Genomic DNA, 27,223 nt, shown 5'->3' with positions numbered 1-27,223 from the left:
GACCTAGCAGAAAAGTAGTTCAAAGGAAATGCTTATGATAAGTATATTGTCAATTTTCTCCCCTTTAGAGCTTTCAAGATAAGACTCACACACAACAATATAAATGCACCTCATGCATTTGGGGGCTTCTTGCTTGAGGAGATGGAGAAGGCATTCTGCCCTGGGTACCGACCCAGGGCTTCTGCCTGGCTGGTGAGCCTTCCCGAGTTTGGGGGAAGCCCAGTTCTTGCTTCTTGCCCTCCAAGAGATCCCAGCCGAGCTCCCCTAGGGTCTGGTCCTTAGCCAGCCTTTCTTATCACTCTTGTTTGGAAATTGCTTCATGTTTTATAACCACTCCCTGGTGTTCTGTAAGATTTCCATGTTTTATCAGTATTAAGAAGGCTGCTTTAGAGATGTTGTCATTTGATTACTCAGCCCGCCTTCATACTCTGGGGACAGAAGGGGAGGCCATTCTCCACGGCATCAGAACATGCTTTCTATGAGCCTGTGTTCTACTCACAGGGCAGCGTGTTGGAATTAAGTCTATTCATGGGTTGAAGCAGTCTTTTTATTCTTTTTCCCGGGGAACAGAAGCTCCCCAATCAACCTTAAAAGATAGCCCTGGGGAAGGAGCTGATTCATGAAGGAGAGTGTTTCAGCGTGGCATTTACTCTCTGCATTTCATTAAACAAACAGGGTAAGGAGTTAGGAATTTTTATTGCCAAATGGAAAGAACATAATGTGAGCTGAAGCCCTTGCAGACTGACTGCAGAGGTCCTGGCATGGGCACCTCCTCCTGGCCTGGCCAGGTGTGCCCAGTGGAGAGAAGCAGCTGCCTAGACTTGGACTTGGAGCTGCTGCCCTGTGGAGAGAACAGCCGGGGTTTTCTTTTTTGCTTTTTTTCCAGTGAGAGTCCTCATGGGTGCCACAACAGTGCTGCCAGCGAGGCGGCGATCAGCCTGTTCCTCTTCCCCTGGCACTGGTTGACTGCCCGTGATGGAGCATTAACATTGGGGTTGCACAGCTGCAACCAGAATGTGAACACAGTTGAGAAGCCTTCAGTTTTGATGATTAAAGACATCGGACGGATAGTTGCGACAGACAGGTGAGGCTTTCCCAGTCCAGCTGTTCTACAGCTACCCACCTGGGCCTGCTGGCGGAGCATTTACAGTGCAGATGAAGGGGAGAAGCAGATGTCAGCATCTGTCTCTACCACCCCCATCCATACCTTTCCTTGAGGGCCACCCTACCTGGAAGAGGAGTCCATCACAAATGCAACAAATACCAAGTGAGCAGGGTCTCTCCCAGAGAGGCTTTACTGGAATTGTCTGATTGCTGCAGCTCTCAGAATAAGGGAAGAGAGAGCTGAAGGCAGAGACTGGCAAAGACTTGGGAAAATATTGTCCTAGAGAAATCCACTACTTCATCCAGCAGAACTAGAGCTGTCTTTAGTGGCCATTAAATCAATGTTGGGGAGACGAACTAAAATCAGAAGGCAGTCAGGAGCTTGTGGGGGGGTGCTCAGTGAGGGTGGGCATGGAAGGAATGGAGTGTTACAGAATATTCTAATTGCTTTTATTGTTTCTCTGATCCCTTGGTCTCTCAAATCATGTAAATTCAAGCCTACAAAGCACGTGAATTTCGAAAATTGACAGCAGTTGGCATTCTGCTCAGTAAAGGCAGTGGTATCCCATATAACTGCCAGTTGAGCGTAAATCTATGCTATTCAGTATTTTTTTGAAGACAGTCTGGCAGTGTGTATTATAAGTCTTAAAAATTTCATGCCTGTTGACCTAATAATTGAGTTCTGGAAATGTCACCAAAGAGTAAAAACAGAAGTTCATCCCAGTATCAGTGCTTGTGTGAGAATGGCTGAGCGGCACAGGAAACTAAAGGGGTATCCTTGGCAGGGTCCTTTGCCAGGGACAGGGCTTTGGTCAGGAAAGAAGGGGACTCTGACCTGGGAGAAAGACAGCCTCTTGGTCCCTCATATTCTTCTGGACACTGTGGGCAGGCAGAAGAAACTCCCACCCTTAGAGAAACATTCCCCAGAGAAACACTATACCAGTTTCCACACAGGCACCATACTTGAGGCAGATTTCTCATAAAGTGATGAGACGTCAGCCTGTGCCCCACCTTGCCTCCTTGGCTCCAGGCCCATAACTAGGGACTGATTACAGCCCAGCCTGAGCAGGGAAACACAGGCCCTGCCCTGGGAAGAAAGACATGACTCATCAAAATAGTCACAAGACCTGGCTTGGCAGGTACCAAGGAAATAGAGGTGGGAGTGACTCTCAGGGTGCTGGACCAGGGTCAGGGCTGGGCAGGGGGCCTAATGTCCTGGCAAGGAGATGTGAAGTTTTCCTAATTCACTGCTGGGACGGCCCCTGAAGTTGGGCCTCGCCAGCACCTGGAGTAAATGAGGAGGAGAAGCCAGAACCGAACAGGCTGGAGGAGCAGCAGAGCTTCTCAGAGCTGGAGGAGAAGTGAGGACCCGAGGCAACCACTGCTCCCCAACTGGGGAGGCCAGTAGGCAAGTCCAGAGAAATCAATAAAGCTGTGTGAAGCTCACTTTAAATAGGAGACACATATAGAATAAAAGTAAATGGAGGAAGAAAGATAAACCATGGTAACATTCATCAAAAGAAAGCTAGAGTAGCTATATGAATTTCGAACAGAGGAGACTTCAGAGCAAGGAAAGTTACCAGAAATAAAGAGGAACTTTATATAATGATAAAGACATAAAAATAAAAAGACATAAAAATCCAAGAAGACATAAAAATCTGTAATGTGTATATGCCTAACAACAGAGCATTAAAATACATGAGGTAAAAAACTTGACAGAACAGCAAGGAGGAATACATGAATCCACTATCATAACTGGAGAATTCAGCATCCCTCTGTCAGAGACGAACAGATGGAGGCAGGAAATTGGTAAGGACATGTTTGGACTCACCAACAGCATCAGTCTGGATATAATGGACATCTACAGATTGCTTTTGGGGCTTCCCAGGTAGTGCTAGTGGTAACCCACCTGCCAATGCAGAAGACATAAGAGATGTGAGTTCGATCCCTGGGTGGGGAAGAGGAAGGTATGGCAACCCACTTCAGTATTCTTGCCTGGAGGAATCCCATGGACAGAGGGGCCTGGTGGGTCGCAAAGACAGTCCATAGTGTCGCAAAGAGTCGGACACAAATGAAGGGACTTAGCACCCGTAGACTGCTTTATCCATCAACAAACAGCTGGACACACATTCCTCTCAAGCTCACTTGGAAACATTCATGAAGACAGATCACATTCTGAACCATAAAATGTACCTTAACAAATCTTAACAGAACAGAAATCACAATGACCTGCTCCCAGACCACGACAGAATTAAACTGTAAATCAACCACAGAAAGATAGCTGGAAACCGCCCCCCCACCCCCCCCCACACACTTGGAGATTAAACAGCACAGTTTTAAGTAGCACTTGGATCAAAGAAAAAATCTCAAATCTCATATTTGAACTAAATGAAAATGAAAACACTACTTATCAAAATTTGTGGGATGCAGCAAAAGCAGTGCTTAGAAGGAAATTTATATCATTGAATATTAGGAAAGACAAAAGATCTAAAATCAGTCATCTAAGCTCCCACCTTAGGAAATTAGAAAAAGAAGAGCAAATTAAATCCAAAGTCAGCAGAGGAAAAGAAATTCTACAAAATCAACATAGCAATATAGATGTCAATGAAATTGAAAACAGGAAATTAATAGAGAAAATCAATGAAACCAAAGCTTGTTCTCTGAAAAATTCCAGAGGAGACAGAGCTTTGGAAGGGAGCAGTCTGCCACCAGCCCATTCCTTCCCTGGGGACCCACAGATTCTGGACACAGGCTAAGGATCAGACCTGGTGCACAGAGAGGGGTTCTATGGGGGAAAAGAGAAACCAGCAAAACTTAACTAGAGAGGTTGTGCATGGCTAGTGTGATAACGTGAAATTTTCAGGATCCCTAAATGCACAACCAGGTTTATGTTTGTTGAATTTTAAGGCCATTTGTGGAAGGGTGGGGGAAAGGTAGATGGCCATCTATAGTATCCTACACAGCTAATCAGATTTTCTCCTCCAGTGTGAGCTGTTAACAGCTGAAGACATCAGGTAAGTGCAGAACTGGGCTGCACACACAAGGTTGACTCCTTCCAAATTTACAGGTCAGGTCATTTAGTGTCTCAGCCCTGGGGTGGAAGGAGGAAAGCGGCGGACGGAGGCCGGGAGCCCTGAGGGCCGTGCAGCGTCCAACCCCCGTCCTCTAGCCTCCCACCCAGGGTTCCACTGTGCAGAGGAGAAGCACTGGATGACATCCCTTATGTGCAAGGTCTACGAAGAAATGACACAAATGAACTTATGGAAGAAACAGACTCACAGGCTTAGAGAACAAACTCATGGTTGTTTGTGGGGAGGGAAAGAATTGGGGCAAGAGATAGGGAGTTTGGGTTGGACACGTACACACTGCTATATTCAAAATGGATAACCAACAAGGACCTGCTGTATAACATGAAACTGCTCAATGTTATGTGGCAGCCTGGATGAAAGGAGAGTTTGGGGGAGAATGGATACATGTATATATGGATAATGGATACATGAGTCCCTTGGCTGTTCACCGGAAATTCTCACAACACTGTTAATCAACGATACTCCAATATAAAGTAAAAAGTTTTTTTTAAAAAATCCCATTGTGTAGGCAGGGTTGAAACTGTATCCTGTTTTATGAAAGAGATATCTGGGTCTGGAATAACTTGCCCCAGAAGACCCAAGTGCTGGGTGTCTGAGCTCCGCTTAGAATCCAAGACTCCCAGTTCTCTTTCTGCTAGGGTACTGCTGACCTTTAGGGACAAAACAACGAGAAATGTGGCCCCACAGAGCTGAGAACCTGGCCAGATGGTGTACTGCCTTCCACGCTGTGTGTGCCCGAGGGCCTGGCACACAGGGGCAGAGGCTGAATGACAGAACCAGGCCAACAAAAGGTTCGAAAAGGAACAAGTGACTTTTCTAAAGAGGGTCACTAAGACCATGGTAACAGGATGTTGGTCTTTGGCCCTTGCAGTACTCTTGGAGATGTGCAGCCTGGATGTTCTTACCTTTGAATAGAGTGTAGAAAGTTCTCTGCTCCATAGGCGGGCCACATTTCTGTTGACCCAGGGCCAGCGGAGCTAAAAGGAAACATCTGTGCACAGCAAGGGTGGGGGGTAGGGGATGTTTTCGTCTATGCACGACATGGGTGGGGTGGCCAGCGCTTGTTTTATATAACTCAGATTTCCAGCAGCTTGGGAGGGAGAAAACAAAACTGAAATGTTCCTTTCAGAGCTCTCTTCAGATTTTTCTGCCTCTGGCTTTATTGTCAAACTGATTCTTTGTGCAGGGAAACTGACAGGAGAAGACTGGGCCCTGAGCGTGGGGTGTGAGCGCACGGACCTTTCCTTTCACTTGTGAACAGTAACCCCGCATGGATCTCCTGCTGAAATGGCCCCTGCTCAGTGCCCTACTGGCTGGTAGAGGCCTGGGGGACGGTCCACGAGAAGATCTTTTATGCTGGGAGGGTGAAATCTACAGACCCCACCAGGGCTGGTTGTGAGTTCACTGCAGGTGGCCGAAATGCTGGTCCTCACCTGGCCGGGAAAACTAGGGATGGACAAGAGGACCTGGGGGTTAATGGCCCTAAGCTCAACATGGGCAACAAATGAGGCATGCTGTGTCTACAAAGAGGAGGGTTTCTGAATAGTGTGTGTCCATTCTGAACACAGGAGACATAGGCCCCTGTCCACAGCAGGCTCCTAGAGAACACGCACAAACACAAACAGCAGGACTGTGGCAAGCAGAATTCTATGCAAAGGTGCTTTCAAGAAGATTAAAAAAAGTCCAGGAACCATATCTTAGAAGGAAAGTTGGGAGGAAGAGGGGAAGGAACAAGGAGAAGAGACACTCAAAGAGGGACCGGAAGGCCAGGTGCCAATATTTCAGTTCAGTCAGTTCAGTCGCTCAGTCATGTCCGACTCTGCAACCCCATGGACTGCAGCACACCAGGCCTCCCTGTCCATCACCAACTCCTGGAGCTTGCTCAAACTCATCTCATGTCCATTGAGTCAGTGATGCCATCCAACCATCTCATCCTCTGTCGTTCCCTTCTCCTCCTGCCTTCAATCTTTCCCAGCATCAGGGTCTTTTCCAATGAGTTAGTTCTTCACATCAGATGGCTAAACTATTAAGAGTTTCAGCATCAGTTCTTCCAGTGAATATTCAGGACTGATCTCCTTTAGGATGGACTGGTTGGATCTCCTTGCAGTCCAAGGGACTCTCAAGAGTCTTCTCCAACACCACACTTCAAAAGCATCAATTCTTCGGCACTCAGCTTTCTTTATGGTCCAGCTCACATATCCATACATGACTACTGGAAAAACCACAGCTTTGACTATACAGACCTTTGTTGGCAAAGTAATGTGTCAGCTTTTAATATGCTGTCTAGGTTGGTCATAGCTTTTCTTTCAAGGAGTAAGTGTCTTTTAATTTCATGGCTGCAGTCACCATCTGCAATGATTTTGGAGCCCAGGAAAATAAAGTCTGTCACTGTTTCCATTGTTTCCCCATCTATTTGCCATGAAGGGATGGGACCGGATGCCATGATCTTAGTTTTTTTGAATGTTGAGCTTTAAGTCAGCTTTTTCACTCTTCTCTTTCACTTTCATCAAGAGGCTCTTTAGTTCTTCTTCGCTTTCTGCCATAAGAGTGGTGTCATCTGCGTATCTGAGGTTATTGATATTTCTCCCAGCAATCTTCATTCCAGCCTGTGCTTCATCCAGCCCGGCATTTCGCATGATGTGCTCTGCATATAAGTTAAATAAGCAAGGTGACTGGTTCCAAATCGGGAGAGGAGTATGTCAAGGTTGTATATTGCCGACATTTGCTGGCCCCTTAAACGACTGTTCTGGTGTACCAGGGAACTGCCTCACCATAGGGGGACTTTATAACAAGCCAAGCGTCTAATGATGGAACCAGCTATTTTGTAGAGTAATGAGCTGCTCATTCCAGGAAGGCTTTAAGCAAACACATGGCGTTCAATGGAAAAGGACATCCCATATCGAGAGGCAGTTAAAGCAGGCGGCCTCTTCCACTCAGCTTTCTAGCTCAGAGATTGAGGGACGGTGGCCCCTTGCCTCTGGAGAGGCCACCGCAGTCCCGCTGGCACAGAGGGTGCCTCACACCCCCAGGGCCACACAATGGCCGCGGCACGTGGTGCAGTGAGCGAGGGACTGGCGGGGTGAGAACAGTCCCAGGCAGGTCGGATGCAGCCTGGCTCCCATGTGGCTCCTGCAGCATAAGCCCCAGAGCTGAGGGTTCTAGGCTTCTGTGTGGCTCCTCTAGGACCCTCTCCCCAACCTACCCAGGGCACGGCCTCCACAATCAGGCCTGTCTTGGCCTTGTACTCAGAAACAAACTCTTCCCGTTTCCCTGCTGCCCAAGAGCCGAGGAGAGAAAATCAGGAACGCAATGGAGTTTTAAAAAGAGAACCATAATTTCTCTTGCAGTGTGCTACCCACCCAGAGTTCCAGGAAGTAAGACTCCCTGGTAGGTTGCTTTATCTTTGGCCCTAAATGTCCCACTGAGGGCCAGGCTGAGAATATAAAGCCCTCTTGCACTCTGAGAACGTGAGGGCCGGCCCGGACAGGAAGGGCCGGCCGCACGGAGTGCCTGCTGCCTGCCCCAGGCTCCGGTGCTGGGGGACCACAGGCTGGGGCCTGGCCCACCAGGCTAAAGGCACATCCCTCCCCAGGTCAGACAGAGCAAGGCGGGGGTCCCTGGAAGAAGAGCCTGAGTTACACAGCGCTGCATTTTCTTGTGGAACCATCTAAAGCTCACACAAAATCTGCAACTACAGCACAGAGAATGTTTTTCCCCTGAGCCATTTCTGAGGGAGTTGTTGACCTGATGCCCTATCACTGCCTCATGCTTTAGTGTGTGGCCACTCTCTTCGGTCATCACGGCGTACCATCCCTGCCACATGCTCCTCACCCCGTCAGGTTCCTCCAGGTGTCCCAGGGGCGTCCAGAGAGCAGAAGGGTCTGGTCCAGAGCACAGCGCGTTTGCTGTTTTGTGTCTGTGACCTCCTTCGTGTCCTCAGACGTGTCCTGGACAGTTCTGAAGACTGCTGGGCAGTTGCTGTGGAGAGAGCCCCTCGGTTGGGCTTCTGCGCTGTTTCCTCAGCAGTCTCCCCACAGCCCATCAGGTGCTCGGGGGCTGCAGGCTCTCTGCTGGGTCCATTACTGACCATGCTGACCTCAGTCACTTCATTAAAGTGACGTCTTTCAGGCTTCTCTGATGCAAGGTGACTCCTTCCTCTTTGTAGTTAATAACTATTTTGTGGGCAAATAATCTGAGACAATGAAAATATCCCATTGCTTGTCAGACTTCCAGTGTATTCACTTATTTATTTGTATCTGTATGCACTCATGGTTTCCTATTTTACTGTTACTGTCACTGTTTTGATGCTCAAACTGTCCCCGATTTGGGCCCTAAGAAGCTCCTTCTAGCTGGTTCTGTGTCCTGCCACGTTCTCATCCTTCTTTAAACGTTTTCCTGTGTTCTGGCAAAATAACTTGTGCTGAGCTTAGTTTCTCCTTTTCCTGCCCCAGCCCTGGAATGAACCGTTGCTCCAAGGTGCTGCGGTTCCTTTTCGTGGAAAGCTGTATTGAGAAGTCGGCACTTGGATGCTAGGCATGTTCAAGCCTTTGGTGGGGCCGCTGCTCCACCCAGACGTCTAGCTGGGAGACTGATGCACACATTTCCGTGGACCTTTACAGATTTGGCTTCATGTGTCAAAGTCCACAACTGCACACTGACAGCTCCAATTTTAATCCTGCACTGTAGGAAACGTTACCTGTTTTCTCTATGTATTTGTACCTCCCTTTCCTGACAGTGAGAAACCTGGCTCCCATGGTCTTTTTGTTTTTTTCCCCATGGTCTTAATATATGTACTTATTGATGTGTAACCACTCTCTCCCATGTGCCCCCACCCGCTCTCCCATGCAGATCTCTTCTCGCTTGGACTTCAACACTCCATGTAGGACCTCTGTTCCCCCAGGGGTGCCCCCTTCCACCCTGTTGCATCCTGACACCCCACGCCAGGCTCCCCTTCCTGGGGACATTCTTTCCTCCCTGCTCCATCTCTTGACACCACTCTGGGACACCAGGTTGCCCCTCTCCCACTGTGGTCACCTCGGCTTCAGGAAAGGATGGTTGAAAAACAGAGAGCGAGGCAAGAAAGGAAAGGTCTTCTTTGTATTTTTAACCAAACATGCATCAAGAACACAGACGCAGAACTACAAAAGAATCACAACAAACACTCCAGACGATTTGGCAGTGAGCCCCAGCTCTCTCCCTAAGGAGAAACGGTTCCATGACTGTCCTGTACCCGGGCTGGGGTCAGATACTGGGGCTGCCTCTAACAGGTCCGGTAGCTTAGGCTCCCTTAACCTCACTGAGCCTCAGTTTCCTCAACTGTAAAATGGGGAAATGTCAGCATCTGCCTCATATTGCTGGTGTGAGGCCTTTGTGAGGCCAGGGAAAAGCGTGACCAGCGCCTGCCCAAGGTAACTGCCCAGCAGATGTGAGCTCTGAGGACAAGCGTGTATTTTTCAGAATCCTAGAAAACAATGACTCTTTCAGAGGGCGGGGCCAGGATGCTGGGTGGGTGTTCCCCGAGCAGCAGGGAGGTTCTGTGGCTCCCAGGCCTTCCTCTTTTTGCAGGATTTTTTTTTTTTTTTTTGGCACTCCCGCAGCCAACTTTGGGAGGGTTTCCTGGACAGAGGTCCTTGTGGCCGCTGCCTTAAGACTCGCAGCTCGGGCCCCAGCTGCCAGTGCTCTCTGACCCAGGCCCACCGCAGGCAGCAGCAGCAGCAGCAGCAGCCCCGGTCGGCAGCAGCATGGAGCTCTGGGGGCCCTACGTGCTCCTCTGCCTCTTCTCCCTCCTGACCCAGGTCGCCACCGAGGCCCCCACCCCCAAGGTCAAGAAGGCTGCAAATGCCAAGAAAGGTAAGGAGGTGGGTGGGGAGCTGGTCGCTCTCTCCTTGACTGGCCCTCACCCTCCTTTCTCTTCTTCCCTTCCCTTCTCCCCGAGCCCAGCCCAGCAAACATCAGTGAAGTCCCCCCATCTGGGACCTGGGTGAGTTCTCCAGCCGCAGGGTCAGCTGTCAGAACGGTCAGAGTCAGTGGCTCTTAGAATCGGAAAGAACCTTCCAGATCACCTTAACGGACACGCACTCCTCCCCCAATGCCCTGAGATTTTAAGAGAAACCAAACCTTTGGCTCGGCAGCCTGGAGATGTCCGGCTCTCCTCTGGAGGGCTGACAAGGCTCCGCTTTGTCGTCTCCAAACCTCAGGCTTCTCAACTGTGAAACACAGATGGGGGCCTTGGCTCAAAAGGTTGGTTGGGAGGATTTAACAATAGAAAACACGTAAGGCATCTGGAACACAGGGTATAACGTAATGCACAGGGGAAGGAAAGATGAACAATTCATAGTTCTATGGTGTATCATAGCCTTGAGGAAATGAAAATGTTCAAGCTTGGACTAGGACAGTGGAGGCGGCTTTGCCCTCCCTCCATGGCCTCTGGGCCTGGGGTGTCCTTGGGTGGCCCTGGCCTTAGCAAGGCCTGCCCTTGGAGTCCTGCCTTCAGTGAGGTCACCCCGGGCCGTGTTGAGACAACAGTAGTGAAGTGCCATGGCAATGCAGTGGGCTGTCACCCCCCAGGAGATGAGAGTGCTGATGCAGGCAGCAAAACGGCTGGCCTGGGGCCAAGGGCACAGACAAGGCAAGGCCAGGGGGCGTAGCTGCCCTCAGGCCACTCCCGGAGCCTCCACTGTAAATGGACAGCTGCCCATTGGTCATGGGCGATGTACGCAAGGGCACGTTATGACCATAGAGACCCACAGGCCTGCGACACAGAATGGGCGGGTCCCGGTGCCGACAGGAAATAATCCCCGAGGTTCAGTTCATAAAGTAAACAACAAAAAATTCAAAATAGAATGGATACTTATGTGACATTTGTTTTGCAAAAGGGATTTATGTAAAAATATATATATATTTACTTCAAAGAAAAAATACATATTTACTTGTATATGCATGGAACTTTTCTGGAAAGATTCACAAGAGTTAACAACAGTGATTATCTCTGGGAAGAGAAACTAGAGAGCTGAGAGCAGATTGACTGGGAAAGAGACTTGAACATTTTGAACTGTTTGGGTATTTAAAAATTATATGGCTGTGTTACCTTCTACAAAATGTTCATTAAAAAAGAGAGGACTCATGGCATGCATGGCATGTCCACGAACATTAGCTAAAATTGCCACCAAGGATGTTCTTTGTAAAGGATACACAGTTCCAAAGGCAAATAACAGAATTTTTGAATGTGGACAAGAGTTGCTAATTTCTCTAGTTTACCGAAGATGTAGTATATTTATTTGAACATGTAAATCACAGATTTCATCACATGGACAAGAAGGTCAAACCAGACAATGCCCTGGTCCTCTCCAGCTGCCACAGTTGAACCCCGGCTCCATGTGGTCTCCATGCAGGTGGCCCCTGGAGATCCGGGGCACTGGAGGCCCGCAGAACAGCAGACAGACCGAGAGCGGAGTGCCCTGACTGTCTCTCCCTGTGCTGCCAGCTGGAGCACCTGCCCCGCTGGTCTGTGTGTTGTTCTTCCGGGAAAGGACACCTAGGAGGTCTCCAGGGCCCCTGGCCCTGCTTCCTGTGCTCTGTTCTCCTCCAGAGCTGAGAAGGTGGTCGGGGCAGGGGGTCACTGAAGGCTCTGCCTGCACCCCCACCCTACCCCTGCCAATCGCAATCCCATCTGATCCCAGCAACCCTCCTACACAACGCAGTACAGGTCTCATGTTAGCAAGAGCAAGTGAAGGAGGGTCCCCAGCAGAAGGGAAATCACGAGCAATGACTTGGATGACCGCTGGCAGGAACAGGGAGAGACAAAGTCTGCCATGACATCAAGGTCGAGGGGTCATCCCCTGTCCCCTTGTGGCTGACAGTGGTCCACCCCACCAGTCCCTGCCCTGCCCCCATCCCTCCTGCCTTCATCACAGGATTGTCCCCACTTCCTTCTGACTTCATCCTAGATGCCGTGAGTCCGAAGATGCTGGAGGAGCTCAAGACTCAGCTGGACAGCCTGGCCCAGGAGGTAGCCCTGCTGAAGGAGCAGCAGGCCTTGCAGACGGGTGAGTGAACGTGGCCGCCTCTACAGGCAGGGATGCGCTGGAAAAAGGGGCTCAGGCCAGCAGTCAGGGATTCGCCTCTAGCCTCTGGCCCAACACCAGGGCCCTGCCTGGCTCCCCTAGTCCAGAGCACCAGGTTCAAGGAGGCCTCAGGAAGATCCCCTGATGTGTGGAAGCAGGAATGTCCCAAAAGGACAACGAACTCTCCCACAAGAATCCATTACCACCCACTGGAAGCGTGAGCCCTGGAGGGCTGGTGGAGCAGAGCCCATCCTAATGAGCCCCCAGGAGACCCACCACTCAGCCAGCCGCCACAGTCCTGTAGGGCATGAGCCTCAACACCTGTAGCAGCTTTGCTGATCCTGTCACTCTTAGTCATCATCACTCTACCGAGGCAGGATTTATCATCCCTGCTGAGACACAGAGAGGCCCTGGTTTTGCCCACACTCCCCTGGCTGGCAAGTGCAGGTTAGGGTGGGAGTGGAAGCGCCCTGCCTGGTGTGTGCTGGGTGTGAGGAAAGGTGGGCTGTGGTCTTCCTGGCTCTGCACGAACCAGCTAAGCCAGGATGGACGAAACACCCAGCTGTGGAGCCGGGGGACACAGTCAGCTCACAGCCGCCTGCCCTGGCACTTCCTGACCACCCTGCCTAGAGAACCAGTTCTCTTTCTCTCCACCGAGTTCCTTTCATATTGTTTCCAATTTTCACACACCTCAGACTCACCTACTCCTTCATGACCTTGCCCTGGAGGACACAATACAGACAAACAGGAATACTTAACACATGGGGGAATGTTTAAGATGAGCACGATGCCGTTCGGGTCCTCAGTTTCCTCATCTGTAGAGTGGAAGGGCTGGGGCTGGGCTTGCAGGGCAAGCTAGAAGGTCTCATGACTCAGCTCTGCACTTGTGCAAAGACCATGCAACCCAGATGCCGCTTGCCTTCTGAGGTGGGCAATGTCGTGGGGACCTCCCTGAACAAAGTCCACGTCATACAGAGATCCAAACACCCCCTCCACGCTTGCTGACTCCCAGAAGGTTCATGGGCTCCCGGTCTCCTTGGGGGCCTTCTCCCTCTCATCACTCTCTCCTTTGTGACAATCTGCAGATCACCTTACCAAGAATCCCACACAAAGCATTCCTGAGCTCTGCTGACCTAGCCAAAAAGTTGAGAGAATGAGGGGTTAGGGGAGAAACCCTTCCCTCCCGCCATCTGCCCTTCCCCTCCCCCAATCAACAAACACACGTGAGGTCCCCACCTAGCAAGCCTCTGCCACACACAAGGAGACACAGATGACCCAGTAGGGCCCTGCTCTGGGGGCCTCAATATATTCATGGATTCAGTGTATTCCCTGGCACCCTTAAAGCAGGTGTAGGAAGATAAAGAGGGATTCCAAGCAGAGGGCATAGCAGGAGCAGAGCTAGGGAGGGCCAGCATGATCTGGCCCACCAGATCATAAGTAGGCCAGAGTGGCAAAATGTCAGTTACGATGGTAAGGCACTGAGAACTGACACTTATTGAGGACTATGTTAGTGTTGTGGGTGGGATTCCCAGGAAGTGGCCCTGAGGTGGAGCTGAGCCTGCAGGAGGTTCATGAGGGAGCACTTCCCAGGATCAGTACCTGATCAGTACCCAGGATCAGAAGGGAAGAGACAGGACTCAGGAGTGGGCAGAGTGCCCTGCATATCAGTGAAGGCCCCAGAGACTGCAGAGGGAGCCCTGACCTCGGGAGGGCCCTTCAGAGCTGTCCTGAGTCAGGACAAGGGGGCTTATGTTCTCACCCAGTCCCTGGGTGTAGGCTTCTCTGAGGAGGGGCACGCTGTGGGTGAGGGGCTATCTTCCACTGAGGCCATCCCCAAAGTGAGGCTGAGTGCTAAGAAGTGTCTTTGGGCAGCGCTCCCAGCAGCTGGGGTGGTCAGGCCTTCACCACAAGGGGGTCTAGGTGGCATTTCACAGTGACCCCAGAAGGAAGGAAAGACAGTGTGGGGCCAGGCTGGGAAGCGCAACGAAGCCTGGCTAGGATGAGCACATGGCAGGGCTGGCTGACCTGGGACAGTGTCTGTGAGTAAGACACCTCTGTGATGCTCCACGCCTGGAGCTGAGAGTCCAAGGAGTGTCCGGTGCTCACAAGGACACATACGTGTGTTAAGTGAAAGTAACAGAGTGAGCGGGTGAGTGAGGGGAGGCGGTGGTGGTGGAGTGCAGACCCACCCCTAAAATTTTGAAGATCAGCAGCAAGAGGACAAATGGAGACATACACTCCAACTGTCTAAATATCTCAGTTATAAACCCAGCTGAAGAATAAACTGCTAAGCAGAAACATTCTATGTTCCTGACTAGACCAAATATACATCTTCATCACAACCTTTGAGGCCAGAATCAAATTTAGAACTCTCAGACTCCTCAGAGTTCTGAGCCCGAGACAGCGAGTTCCTGGCCCCCTGCCTGGGCCGTCTCTTCTGTCCGGGGGCTGGCCAGTCTCAGCTCTGAGCTCCCAGTTGCCGCCTCAAACAGCCCTCAAGAGCACTGACTCAGAAGAGGCTGCTGGCAGACGCTAGGAGCCTGTCTGGGTCCCCAGGGCAGGGATTTGGGGTCCTGGGCACCTGGAGTGTGGTCTGGACTCTGGGTCAGCATGTCCCCTGGCCCCAAATCTCAGGGAGAGTGGGGCTGGAGGAAGATCAGACCGGGTGGCTCTGGCGGGGCTCCCTGGGAAGCCCACTCTGAGATGGGGTTCATTCATCGGAGAGTCTAGGGTCCCAGCTGTGAAGGGGGGCAGTGGGAAGCAGACTGCACAGAGGGGCACTCAAGGCCAGCTTCTGCCCCCCTGTGCAGCCTCCAAGCTAAAAGGCCCCTAAAGGGCCTTTTAATTTTGCTAAAAGGCAGAATTATCCTGCCTGGGGGAGAGATGAGCCCTCCCCTCCTCCTCTGCATGCTGGATGGGGCACCCAGGGGATGGGTGTGACCTTGAGGGAGGGGCCGTCTGTCTGCAGCTGAGGGGGCTGAACCCACACGCAGCAGCAGGGGCTCCACCCTCTGTGAGTCGGGGTCTGGGATGCGCGTCAGTGCCCATCATAGCACAGCCCTCGGGCCTGGTCTGGAGCTCCTCCACGGCGGACAGGGATGGATGGAGCGGGGTAAGCCAATCCCTGGCGGTGGGCTCTTGGCTGGGGAAACTTGGGTGACGGCCACTTCCCCCCTCCCAGTCTGTCTGAAGGGTACCAAGGTGCACATGAAGTGCTTCCTGGCCTTTGTCCAAGCGAAGACCTTCCACGAGGCGAGCGAGGACTGCATCTCGCGCGGGGGCACCCTGGGCACCCCGCAGACAGGCTCCGAGAACGACGCCCTGTACGAGTACCTGCGCCAGAGCGTGGGCAGCGAGGCTGAGGTCTGGCTGGGCTTCAACGACATGGCGTCGGAGGGCGCCTGGGTGGACATGACCGGCGGCCACATCGCCTACAAGAACTGGGAGACCGAGATCACCGCGCAGCCCGACGGCGGCAAGGTCGAGAACTGCGCCACCCTGTCCGGCGCGGCCAACGGCAAGTGGTTCGACAAGCGCTGCCGGGACAAGCTGCCCTACGTCTGCCAGTTCGCCATCGTCTAGCGGGCAGGGAAGGCCGGGGCCCGGACGGGGGATCCTGAGCCCCGGAGGAGAGGCGCGGGGACCTCCCCGCCCCTCCCCCCCGCGCTGGGCGCCTCCTTTCGCAAATAAAGTGGGTGCACTGTGATGGATAGTGGCTGCAGTCTGTGCCGGTTCCCACAGGAGGGGAGAGTCCAGGAACCCTCTGGGATCCCTGGGGGAAGGTTCTTAGGAGGCGAGCAGAGAGGTGGTGAAGGATGGCGAGCTGGGTGCACAGAGAGGGGGAGGGAGGAAGAGAACAGGGGGGATGAGGGAATCCTTGACTGCAACTGCCTTTTTTAAATTAACCAACTTCATATTTCATTTGATTTCCCTTATAGAAAGATATGCAAGAATTCCTGAATACCCTTCATCTAGATTCCACAAATATTTCCCCCTATTTGCTTATCCTTTTATTTTTTCCTGAACCGTTTGGCGGTAAATTGCAGATGTGATGCCCCTTTACCTCTAAATACTTAAGTGTGTTTCCTGAAAGCAAGGACATTTTCCCACGGAAGCATGGACGTTTCCTCAAGGTCCGGAAATGAACACTGATACTCTATTGTTATCTAAGTTACAGCCCTTATTCCGATTTCCAGGCTTCTTATCGTAAGACTCCACTTCAGCATCCCCTCCACAACTCTAGGGCAGAAGGGACACCCCCATCCCTCCCTTTTCTGTTGGGGATTCATTTCTGGGATGCACTGACATGCTGAGTCCTGCTGGGGTGAGAGCACGGTCTGCCCACAGGGAATATTTGCATCCCCCTTCTCGCCGAGTAGGAGCCAAAAATGAGAGTGGCCAACACTGCCTGACTGGTATGTCCCCCTTTCCTGCTCCTCAAAGAAAGTTCCATCCTAGCAATACCAGCTACCACTTATTGAGCCCATTGAATCGCAGGAACTTTAAATAAGTCATCTTATTTAATCTTATCCACCAGGGACAGGCATGTTATTATCTCCATTTTGTAGAAACAGAAGTTGAGGCTCAGGGAAGCTGAGTGACGTCTGTTGGTCACAGAGCCAGTAAGCAGCAGAGCCTGGATTGACAGGGTCTTGGCCTTTCCACCACCACTGTGATGGTTGTCTCACGGTACTGGACCTTCCCTGAGATAAAGCATCAGAGAAGTGGCCCCATGAACCCCTCTGGCCCATGCAACCATGTAGGCCCAGCTCTAGTAAACCCCTTTAGAGGAGGTCTTCCCACATCAGTCACGGCATCATCCCCTGTGGGGACTTCTGCCATATCTTTTCTCCCTGGTCGTCTTTGAGTGTGTCCTGCCTTCAGTAGTAAATTGATGATATTTTGATTTGATCAAGGGGAGTGGGCTATGCTGCGGGAGGTAGCTTACAGTGAACTCTGTGTGTATCCTTTGTGCCACACAGCCTGCCTGGCATTGTCATGGAAACCATCTCATGTGATTCAACAGTTTAGGAAGGTGTAATGATGGAAGACATTCATTATAGGTGCAGAAACTGAAGCTCAGAACAGCGATGTGATTTTTTTTTCAAGATGACCTAGCAAGTGAGAAGCAAAAATGAGATGCAGATCTTGGTCTGGCTGGGTCTTGGGCTCTTTTTACCCCACTCAGCTATCTAACAGGATGTAGGAGGCCACAGGTTTTCAAAGTTCCTGCACTGGGTGGATGCCCGCAAGAGGGCATCAGGCCTTTGCTTATGAGAGAGGGTCCTGGCAGAGAACTGCCACTGTGGCACTGCCTGATTTCAGCAGCAGGTGGCAGCATAGAATCGTTAACCATTTTTAATTGGCTGGGAAAGCTCTTACGTTTTTAAGACACTGAGACTTGTGGACTTCAAGCTAGGGTACACCTGCCCTGGGATCTTGCTTTAAGTTTTGACCTGTTGTTGTTTGCATTAATGTTTTATTTTTTAAAACACTGTGTTCAAATATTTTGTATCATTATTATTGAGTTTTTTAGGCACTTCCTTAAATTTTGTACCCCAGTTAAATGCCTCACTCACCTCACTATTCCTTATGGCCCTGGCTACAAAATTAAAATTTTCCAAGGTGCATAAACAATGATAAGGTACTGGTTTATAGATCTTCAGCTTCTACACTACTCTTTATTAGAATTCATGGTAGAGCCCTCTTTCACCATCACCCATTCCCTCTTTACCATGTGCTTCCCTGGTATGCAAAAATTTTGAGGATGTCCAACAAAGGGACAATTTGAAATACTGCTGTAAGTGCTGGTCAGGCAAGATGCTGGGTAAACTCCTTTCGCAAGCTCAGTTGTTTCCAGTTCTTTGCCTTGGAGAAAAGGTTAATCAAGGTGTCAGTAACATCTTTCCTGGTTGCCAACTCACCCATCAATCTCTCCCAACCTCCCTAAACCATAGGCTTTCCTGCATAACTGCTAGTTGCACAGCAAAGAAGACTGGTTCAAACTCTGGTCAGAGTCGGCCCCTGGAATGTGAGCTTCCCTCTCACACACATAAACATACTTGCTTCAAATGAAAACATTAAACCACTCATGTGTCCTCGCACAACCTCCAGGCGCATTCTTTGGATTTTAGCTTTGCTGAGAGACGGTGAAGTATTAATAAAAGCAAAGAAAATGAGCAGTGTGTACATTCCTACTATGTGCTGGGCACTGACCCACAAGCCCCTTACTATGTCCTGACAAAACTCATGAATTACATCACTCAACAGTCATAATAACCTAGGTTTGATTAAGCCTATTTTATAGCTGCAGAGAAGGCAATAGCACCCCACTCCAGCCCTCTTGCCTGGAAAATCCCATGGATGGAGGAGCCTGGTAGGCTGCACAGTCCATGGGGTCACTAAGAGTCGGACACGACTGAGCGACTTCACTTTCACTTTTCACTTTCATGCATTGGAGAAGGCAACGGCAACCCACTCCAGTGTTCTTGCCTGGAGAATCCCAGGGACGGGGGAGCCTGGTGGGCTGCCGTCTATGGGGTCGCACAGAGTCGGACACGACTGAAGCGACTTAGCAGCAGCAGCAGCATTTTATAGTTGAAGAAAATGGAGTACAGAGAGGATAATTTTTCTAAGAACATCCATGAATGGGGCTGGATTTCAGGTCTGTTGAGTTCCAAGGCCCATGTACTATCTATTAGTTTCACTCAGTCCTTCCTGAATCTTGAAGAAAGTTTTCAGATATTTCATGATGTGACTGTGAAGCTTTTGTGAAAAGGAGTTGATGGTCATGTGCATTGGTGTGGATTTGTGATTGCTGGGAAGGAATTCTGTAAAAACACATTTTCTACCCAGATTTTCCAGGGCTATTTCTGAAGCTTAACATTAGATTCTACTTCACCTGTTTTTCATGGGTGACTCATAAAAAGCACGGTTTATGACTCTCTCTTTCATGCTAAAAATCATGACACAACCTACGAAACTAACCATTTTCTCCACTAGAATGCACTGCTGCTTTGTACAGCATGAGAACACAGTCACAGGAGAAATAGCTCAAAGATCAATGCAATCTTCAGATGAAAAAAACTGAGACCCAGGGAGGTTAAGTGACTAGCCAAGGTCATGCAGCTTGCAAGAGAATAAGCCAAAGAGTCTCACTTTGTTAGTAGAAAGAGCTTTGTGCAAACCATTTCTCCAAACAGCCAACTAGTAAGTACTGAGCTCCTTCCATTTGCCAATTGCTCTGACAGAAGCTAGACGACGAGGCCTGGATCCTGTTCTTGAGGTGTTCACTCTCCTGGCAAGGGACCTGGCATTTTTGAGGCTGCTCAAAGACAGAGGGATGGGGCTGGTTTTATCCTCTAAGGGTAGCTTCCCTGTTTTGCATTGCTGGGGAAACAACTGTGCAGTAGTAGTAGGAAAATGTCTTTCAGATTAAGGCATACAAGCCAAATAACTAGGCCAGAGTCAAATAGGGAAACTAGTGTTTCCTCCAGTTCACTAGCAAGTTCTACCAGGAAAACCTCAAACCAGGCTGAAGCTACTCATTGGTAATGAAATACCGGTCAGGAAGAAACCCTGGATTTGGATTCCAGCTCTTCAAATGATGATGCATCAGGGATTTTAATTCATCTCACCTGAAGATGAGGTACCGCCATCCACTAGATCTACTCCCCACTCTCCACCTCCAAAACTGTAAACAACCCTGAGATCCCTGTCTCTCACAGACAGGAAGGAGATCTTGACCCACAGGCAGGGACAACACTCATGCTCAGTTCCAAGCAGTTACAGAAGATGGACCAGAACTTCCCTGGTGGTCTAGTGGTTAAGAATCCACCTGCCAATGCAGGGACCAGGGTTTGATCCGTCCGGGAAGATTCCACATGTCCTGGGGCAACTAAGCCCGTGCACCGCAACTACCAAGCACACCATGCTGCAACTACTGAAGCTGGAGCACCGCCACTACAGTCTCAGCTCCCACTCACTACAACTAGAGAAAGTCTGCACAAAGCAATGAAGACCCAACGCAGCCAATAAATAAATAAAAATTAAAAAAAAAAAAAGAGAATGGACCATAGATACTTTCGCCTTTAGAAGATTTTAAGTGTCCAGACTCCCTGAAGGAGTAATGTTGGAGCAGGGAGATAGCCAGGTGCAAACTGAAAGGGGCACACAGGCGAATAGCAGGAAATCATATAACTTGTAAACAAAGAGGTTCCTTAAGCAGACAAAGAAGGACCCTTCGGACTCATGGGAAACCACACATTTTGGGGTGATAAGTGTCCTGGAGACAGATAAAGAAAGGTGGGAAAAGGTAGGAATTTCTGGCATCCAAATGTAACCTTTTGCTTACTAAGCTCTCATTACAATAAAACCTTGCAGATAAGAAGTTCCTATCATGCACCGAGGTCATGACACTTCCCATCAAGACTACAGAAGGACAAAAATCCCTCCTCCCCTGGCAAAGTGGAGCTAGGATGAAAATCCGGGTACGTGACCCCCTAAAACCCTCCCTCCCCAATGCATATTCCACCCCTTCATTTGTACATCCCACATGTCCAGCTTGCCAAAGAAACTCGGTGCAGTTTCTCACCTTGGAGGGTGTACCGTTGCTTAGTTAAATCCTCAGTTTGCTTTCTTGACCGCCCTGTCTCTTCTCTGAACTCCTTTTGGGATGAGAGGAGCGCCTACTCCGCCAGTAACCCAGGCACCGGCTCTAACAGCCCAATGTCCCCTGCCAGGCAAAGCCACCCTTTAGAGAAGTGGAGAAGCAGTGAGGACGACGACACACACGAAATCCTCACAGAAAGGAGCCGTGTGAAAAAAAAAGTAGCTGAGGCAGATCTTGATTTGATGCTTTAAATTCCAGTTTCTTTCTTTCTAAAGCCAAGTCTATGCCTTTACTGGCCAGCAAGCTACTTGAGGGGGTCGAAGTGGGAAGAATGGGTGGCTCCATGCCGGACCAGCCGTGCTTCATGGGCTTATATAGGTGATGGAGAACTCGTCTCAGTAGTGGCTAATCACCTCAGGCTTGACTTACACCTGGCCGAAGGTCTTGACGGTTGTAGACGCCCACCATGCTGCCCGCCATCTTGGGCAGGACTACGTTGTAGCCCCTCGTCTTCACCGCCTCAGGCTCCTGTGTGGGCGGAGCCTCAGTCTAGGTCTTGCGCAGGCGCTTTAGCAGCACGTGCTACTCCTTGCGCAGTCGCCCTACTGCTGCTCTTAGGTCGTGTCCCGCTGGTGGTCGAGGTCCGCACAGACGAAGGTGAACTTGAGGAAGGTCCACTTCTCCTGTACCTCCATCACCTTGTTGCCAGAGTGTGTGCTAAGTCGCTCAGCTGTGTCTGACTCTTTGTGACCCCATGGACTATAGCCCGCCAGGCTCCTCTGTCCCTGGGGATTCTCCAAACAAGAATACTGGAGTGGGTTGCCATGCCCTCCTCCAGGGGATCTTCCCCACCCAGGGATGGAACCTGTGGCTCCTGCGACTCTTGCATTGCAGGCGGATTCTTTGCTGCTGAGCCACCAGGGATGCCCATATCACCTTGTTTGCCCTTCCTAAACTACAGTATTATCATTAAACACAACTTAGAAACCATAGTTCCCAAGCCAAAAATCAGGGTGTATGTCTTAACAGAGGCTTAAAACAACGAAGCACTTATAGGAACGCATTTATTCACAGTGTAAGTCACATTTGTATAGGTTTTTTTCCCCTCTCCTCTCTTCCCCCTTTTATCCTTTGCAGGCATTTCCTTTAACAGATCTCTTGCATGTCTAATCCTGTCTTGGCCTCTGCTTCTGGGAGGACTTGATCTGCTTCAGTGACTCAAAAAAATAAAAAAAAAAAAGAAAGGTATTGCTGACCGAAGACACGTATGGCCGTGGAGGGTGCAGCTCAGATGGCTCTAAGCCAACCTGTTGCCAAGACCAGGAGTTGACTGACAGCCTGGGCTGTCTGCGGAGGGGCAGGGGCCAGTCTTTCCCTGGCTGCCTCTGGGCAGTGACAGAGTACAGACCCATTCCTTCCGGAGAGGTGACCCCCTACGTGGAAAGTTTAGACTGGGAACTCCCAAAAGGCCTGGCCTCAATTGTCTCAGAAGTGTGCTGCAGTCTGGGGTTCTTCCTGCCTAGTCCGTTCCCCGCCCCCGGCCCTCCCCCCCCTCCCACAATGTTCTTCACACAGGGTCAGACCTGTATTGAAGAGGCCTCTCCCTACTGGCTCCTGCTCCCTTGAACCCTTGATCTTTCACAAGTGTTTCCCTCAGTTAATCTCTTGCACTTCGAAAAAAAATTATATAGAACAATATAATATGCAGCCAAACTATATGGTGGGTATCAAATAGTTATATTACTTAAATCAAGGATATACCAGAACACTGGGATGTACGATCACCTTGTGTTTCCGAAGAGAGTGGATTACATTTCTAAGTGAGGGTTACCTGTAATAAGAATGGCCGCTTCTTATGCCTGCCCCACCCCTAGACCTGGAACTTCCTCCAATAACTCACAAAGCACCTACGTACAAAGGTTATCCTAATTCCTTCCCCTGTCTGCTTAACATGGCTTTGGAATATCATTCTATTCAGGCAGAGGAATGGAATCCTGGATGCATTTAGGTTACAGAGATATGAATCCTCTAAGCTAAGACACTATTTTACCCCGCCCCCACCGTAAGCAAATCCCCCTCCTCATTCTCATCCATCCCTCCTCCTCCTCTTCAAATGTGAGGATCCTTATCCCACATGAAGATACAAGACTAGGATATAAAGAAGACTGGAACTGGTGAATCAAAGCTTTGCCTTTGTAATGACAAAGACAAAAGTAGTCCCTAACAGCAAGCTCCCACCAGCCAGGCACTCAGAGCTAGGTACCATGTTCTCCTCTCAAACTGAGCTAGTCTCACTCGTCACCAACTTCAGACAAGCCTGACAAAACAAGACCATTCTGTAGTCATGTCTGAGCACAGACACAAACTAAGCCTCTGCCCACACCACAGAAATCACTCAACTAACACAAGTGACAGCTGTCTCTTCACAACCACGGCTTTAGCTCTGATGCCTTCATCTCACCTTCTATATAAAAACCAAAGTTCCTGATGGTAGAATCCTGCTTCCTGACACCATTCAATCCAGAGCAAGCCTCTGCTTCCTTGAAACTTCCCACACACCACTTAACACAAGTCCATGTTCTATTCTAAGTCCCTTGTGCTGAGAGGCCCTGTAACTCCTTATCTGTGCACGTACACAGCCTCCCTCCCTGCAACAGATCAGTAAATCCAGCTTTGTTCTTGGTGGTCTTTGGCTACAGGGCACACACAGGTGGTCCACAGATTGTCAGGTCCTGAGTCTGTCTCCAAGGTGCTGAATCCAGCCTATGAAAGAAAAAGAGAAGAAAAGAAAGGCAAGACAATGATGAAAAAGGTTTCAGGACACAGAGCCAAGATGTACATGAATCTTCTGAGTAGGGTTCCAGTTCTAACTCAAGTTGCTCTGTGCTCTCGAACAAATCATACACAATTGGAAATACAGTGAAGCTTCACAGGACTGCAAAGTTAAGTCTGAAACAAGTCAAGGATGAGAGCAAGCCATGCACAATGGCAGGCATGCAAAAAATATTTGCAGGGCTTCTCTGGTGGTCCAGTGGTTAAGAATCTACCTGCTTAGTGGGAAGGTGCTATATAACACAGGGAGCCCAGCCTGGCGCTCTGTGATGACCTAGAGGGGTGGGATAGGAGGGGAGAGGATATATATATGTATAATTATGACTGATTCGTGTTGCTGTATGGCAGAAACCAACACAATATTGTAAACCAATTATCTTCCAATCTAAAAAAAGAAACTGCCTGCCAGTGCTGGGGACATGGGTTCAATCCTTGCTCCAGGAAGACTTATATGCATGGCTGTGGCCTGTGCACCACAACTCCTGAGCCTGTGCTCTGCAACAAGAGAAGCCACAACAGTGAGAAACTTACCACAACTAGAGAGATAACCCACTCCAGTATTCTTGCCTGGAGAATTCCATGGACAGAGGAGCCTAGTGGCCTACAGTCCATGGGGTCACAAAGAGTCAGACATGACTGAACGACTAACACATATTGTACAATGTGAGGAATATAGCCAATCTTTTATAATAATTATAAATGGAGTAAAATCTTTAAAAATTGTGAATCACTATATTGTACACCTGTAACTTACATCATTTTGTATATCAACTGTACTTTAATTTAAAAAAAGAGAAATGCATAGCTCTTTCAGGAGCAAAAACAGACCAATAATGATTGTCACCTACCAAATACTTAAGAGTCCAAAGCTAATGGCTCACCTTTTAACTTGAAGGCGGAAGTAGAGGACACCAGTTAGAAAAACTCATTCTTCTAGGAGGGACCAGACTAAAGGAACTGTGAGCTCAAAGAGAAGAAATTGAAAGGCGGTAGGAAGGTTTTCTCTGCATCATCCCTGGGCCAAGTCAGCTCAAGCTATGGGAGGCTGCCTGTGTTGAATGGTGCCGCTAGCCGGATGGCCTTGAGGCCACCCATTCTACCACATGGCTGACACTTCTCGCTGCGTGCTTTAACTGGGTGAGAATAAGGGCCCCAGGTGGGGTAATACAAGCTCCAAAGGGAAAAGGGGCCCAAACCGAGGTGGAGCAACCTCAGTGGTTTCACCCACAGTGGTGAAAATGTTAACCCGAAAGGCGCTCGGCACAGTGTCACGGGGAATCTGCCCTTGTCCTCGACTGGGGATCCGGCAGTGTCCTTACTCACATGCTGGTGGCCTTAAATCTGGACTTCTGAGCCCTGGGGAGGGCGCCAGGGTCCTCACCGTACCCTGATGTGATGGGAAGCTTCTTTGCAGGCAGCGGGCTTCCCAGGTGGTGCTAGTTAGTGGTAAAGAACCTGCCCGCCAATGCAGGAGACATAAGAGACGTGGGTTTGATCCCTGGGTGGGGAAAATCCCCTGGAGGAGGACATGGCAACCTACCCCAGTATTATTGCCTGGAGAATCCTCCTGGACAGAGGAGCCTGGTGGGTTGCAGTCCATGGGGTCACAAAGAATCGGATGCGACTGAAGTGTCTCAGCATGCATGCACAAGGCGGCACAGGGTGTGGTTCCTGATTCTCGGCTGGCTCACTGGGTCTCAGGATACTGGCAGGTGGCCTGGAGGGAGGCAATCTGGACTTGCCACCAGGAGGCTAAGTGAGCCAACCCCTCCCCACACCTCTCCCTTCACCTCCCTCTACCCTTCCCACACCTCGCTCAGAACCTCCCCCTTCTCTGGACCTCTGCTGCTGCTGCTGGAACTCTTTTGCAACCCCATGGACTGTAGTCCTGCCAGGCTCCTCTGTCTATGGGATTTCCCAGGCAAGAATATTGGAGTGGGTTGCCATTTCTTTTTCCAGAGGATCTTTCCCACCCAGGGATTGAACCCATGTCTCCTGCATTGCAGGCAGATTCTTAACCGTGAGCCACCAGAGAAGATCTCTTTGGACCTCTGGCTCCCTCAATTCTCCTTAAGGTCTTTCTCATCCTCTGGGCCCCTCAGGCCTAGGAATTTTTTGTCTTAATTGTCCCCATGTGGCCCACTTTAAACATAGTTTAAAATTATGGCTTAGAAGTGGGAGGCAGGGCAGAGAGCCGGGCAGTTGGTTTAAAAATATGTCTCAAGATAGGCCTCATTCCCCCGCTCAGGGAGACAGGGTGGAAGGAAGAGGGTTGGGGGGATGAGTCTGGCCTCAGACCTTTGCCTCACAATCCAAAGATGACAGCTTTGCTTTCAAGCTAGAAAGACCTGGAAGGAACAGGAACTGAAGTAATCCAGGATCGTTGGTTGGGTGGGGATTTTTGTCACTGCTGTCATTTTGAAGTAAGTCCTTGAACGTGTGTGGGAGGAAGATGCTCCCCTCCGCACAAACAGTCCTTTATTTAATGATCCCCTTGTGACAGGAGCCCTTTCACTGGAATTTGCTGGAAGAATTTGACCAACCGACAAGACAGAGCTCATCAATTCCCTTCCCTTGTCCTCAGGTCATCCCCCATTTAGCATCTGAGGATGCCTATTCACAGAGGCGGACAATGTTTGTTCTGCAGAAGCTCAGCCCTAGCACAGCCATGATCTTCAAAAACCCCCTTTCTAATTTTCTGGACCTTCAAAGAACTCGCGAAAGGGGACCTGGAAAATGACAGTTCAGGAACTTGAGACGGGGCTAAAGCATTGTAGAAGAGCCCACCCTTCTCAACCCCAAACTCTGGGTCTGGTGAGTTAGATCCAGGAAGCCCCAGGGTTCCACCCTCCCCAACTGAGGTTGTTTGGTTCCTTTTATTCCTCAGTGGCCTGAATGTATGTTTCTTCTCCACTTCAGGTGAGAGAATAGTAGGCTGCTGTTCCTAAACACTCACTTTCACTTTTCCCTTTCATGCACTGGAGAAGGAAATGGCAACCCACTCCAGCATTCTTGCCTGGAGAATCCTAGGGACGGCGGAGCCTGGTGGGCTGCCGTCTATGGGGTCGCACAGAGTCGGACACGACTGTCTATGGGGTCGCACAGAGTCGGACACGACTGAAGCGACTTAGCAGCAGCAGCAGTTCCTAAAGTGGCAATAGTTCTGTGCAAAGATCTGGAATCAAGGTTAAATCCTGGGGCGAACTGTGTCTTACAGGCACAGAATCTAGAACCTCCTAGCCGCTCCAGTCCTCAGCATTCCTGAGGGCCATGACAGAGAGCATGGTTTTCTTTTTTCAGTATCCTCAGTGAAAAGTTTTTGTTTAAGAATATTACTGAGAGGGCTCCCCTCAGGGCTCAGGGGTAAAGAATCTGCCTGCCAAAGCAGGAGACACAGGTTTGCTATCTTATCTGGGAAGATCTCACATGCTTCAGAGCAACTAAGCCCACGAGCCACATCTATTGAGCCTGCGCTCTAGAGCCTGGGAGCCCCAGCTGCTGAGGCCGTGTGCCAGGACTACTGA

The 27,223-nt window shown here is 50.1% G+C and overlaps 2 protein-coding genes and 1 long non-coding RNA gene across 8 annotated transcripts in view; 2 read left to right on the top strand and 1 right to left on the bottom strand.

Moving 5' to 3' along the window:
- The window catches only part of EXOSC7 (exosome component 7), a 38,665-nt gene extending 32,079 nt beyond the window's left edge, over nt 1-6,586 (top strand). For 3 of the 5 annotated variants that reach the window (XR_014064290.1, XR_014064291.1, XR_014064294.1), the window contains exon 9: nt 887-1,828. The gene's annotated coding sequence lies outside the window, so the exon portion shown is untranslated. Of the gene's footprint in view, nt 1-886; nt 1,829-4,171; nt 4,689-5,379 lie in introns of those variants that run through there. The other 2 variants (XR_014064292.1, XR_014064293.1) reach the window with 2 other exon arrangements.
- Nucleotides 678-20,990, bottom strand: LOC145520193 (uncharacterized). Its single transcript, XR_014064305.1, has 3 exons — nt 20,850-20,990; nt 10,311-10,399; nt 678-841 (listed from the first exon to the last, which is right to left on the bottom strand). It is a non-coding gene; the product is annotated as an uncharacterized LOC145520193 (long non-coding RNA).
- On the top strand, nt 887-17,890 carry CLEC3B (C-type lectin domain family 3 member B). Of its 2 annotated transcripts, XM_081526070.1 has the most exons (4): nt 887-1,084; nt 9,896-10,043; nt 12,140-12,238; nt 15,438-17,890. In XM_081526070.1, the coding sequence occupies exons 2-4, from the start codon at nt 9,935-9,937 to the stop codon at nt 15,836-15,838; spliced, it is 609 nt and encodes a 202-aa protein (XP_081382196.1). In that variant the 5' UTR covers nt 887-1,084; nt 9,896-9,934; the 3' UTR covers nt 15,839-17,890. The 2 variants fall into 2 exon arrangements, with proteins under 2 accessions (XP_081382196.1, XP_081382195.1); XM_081526069.1 differs by lacking the exon at nt 887-1,084 and having other exon boundaries at nt 9,789-10,043.
- Nucleotides 20,991-27,223: the final 6,233 nt, after the last annotated feature.

The sequence above is a fragment of the Giraffa tippelskirchi genome, chromosome 9 (assembly GCF_054371585.1).
Source record: "Giraffa tippelskirchi isolate mGirTip1 chromosome 9, T2T-mGirTip1v1.2.pri, whole genome shotgun sequence".
In the NCBI taxonomy this organism is placed as follows: Eukaryota; Metazoa; Chordata; class Mammalia; order Artiodactyla; family Giraffidae; genus Giraffa; species Giraffa tippelskirchi.
Note: the sequence above shows the minus strand (reverse complement) of the source record. Positions and strands in the feature narration are given on the sequence as shown.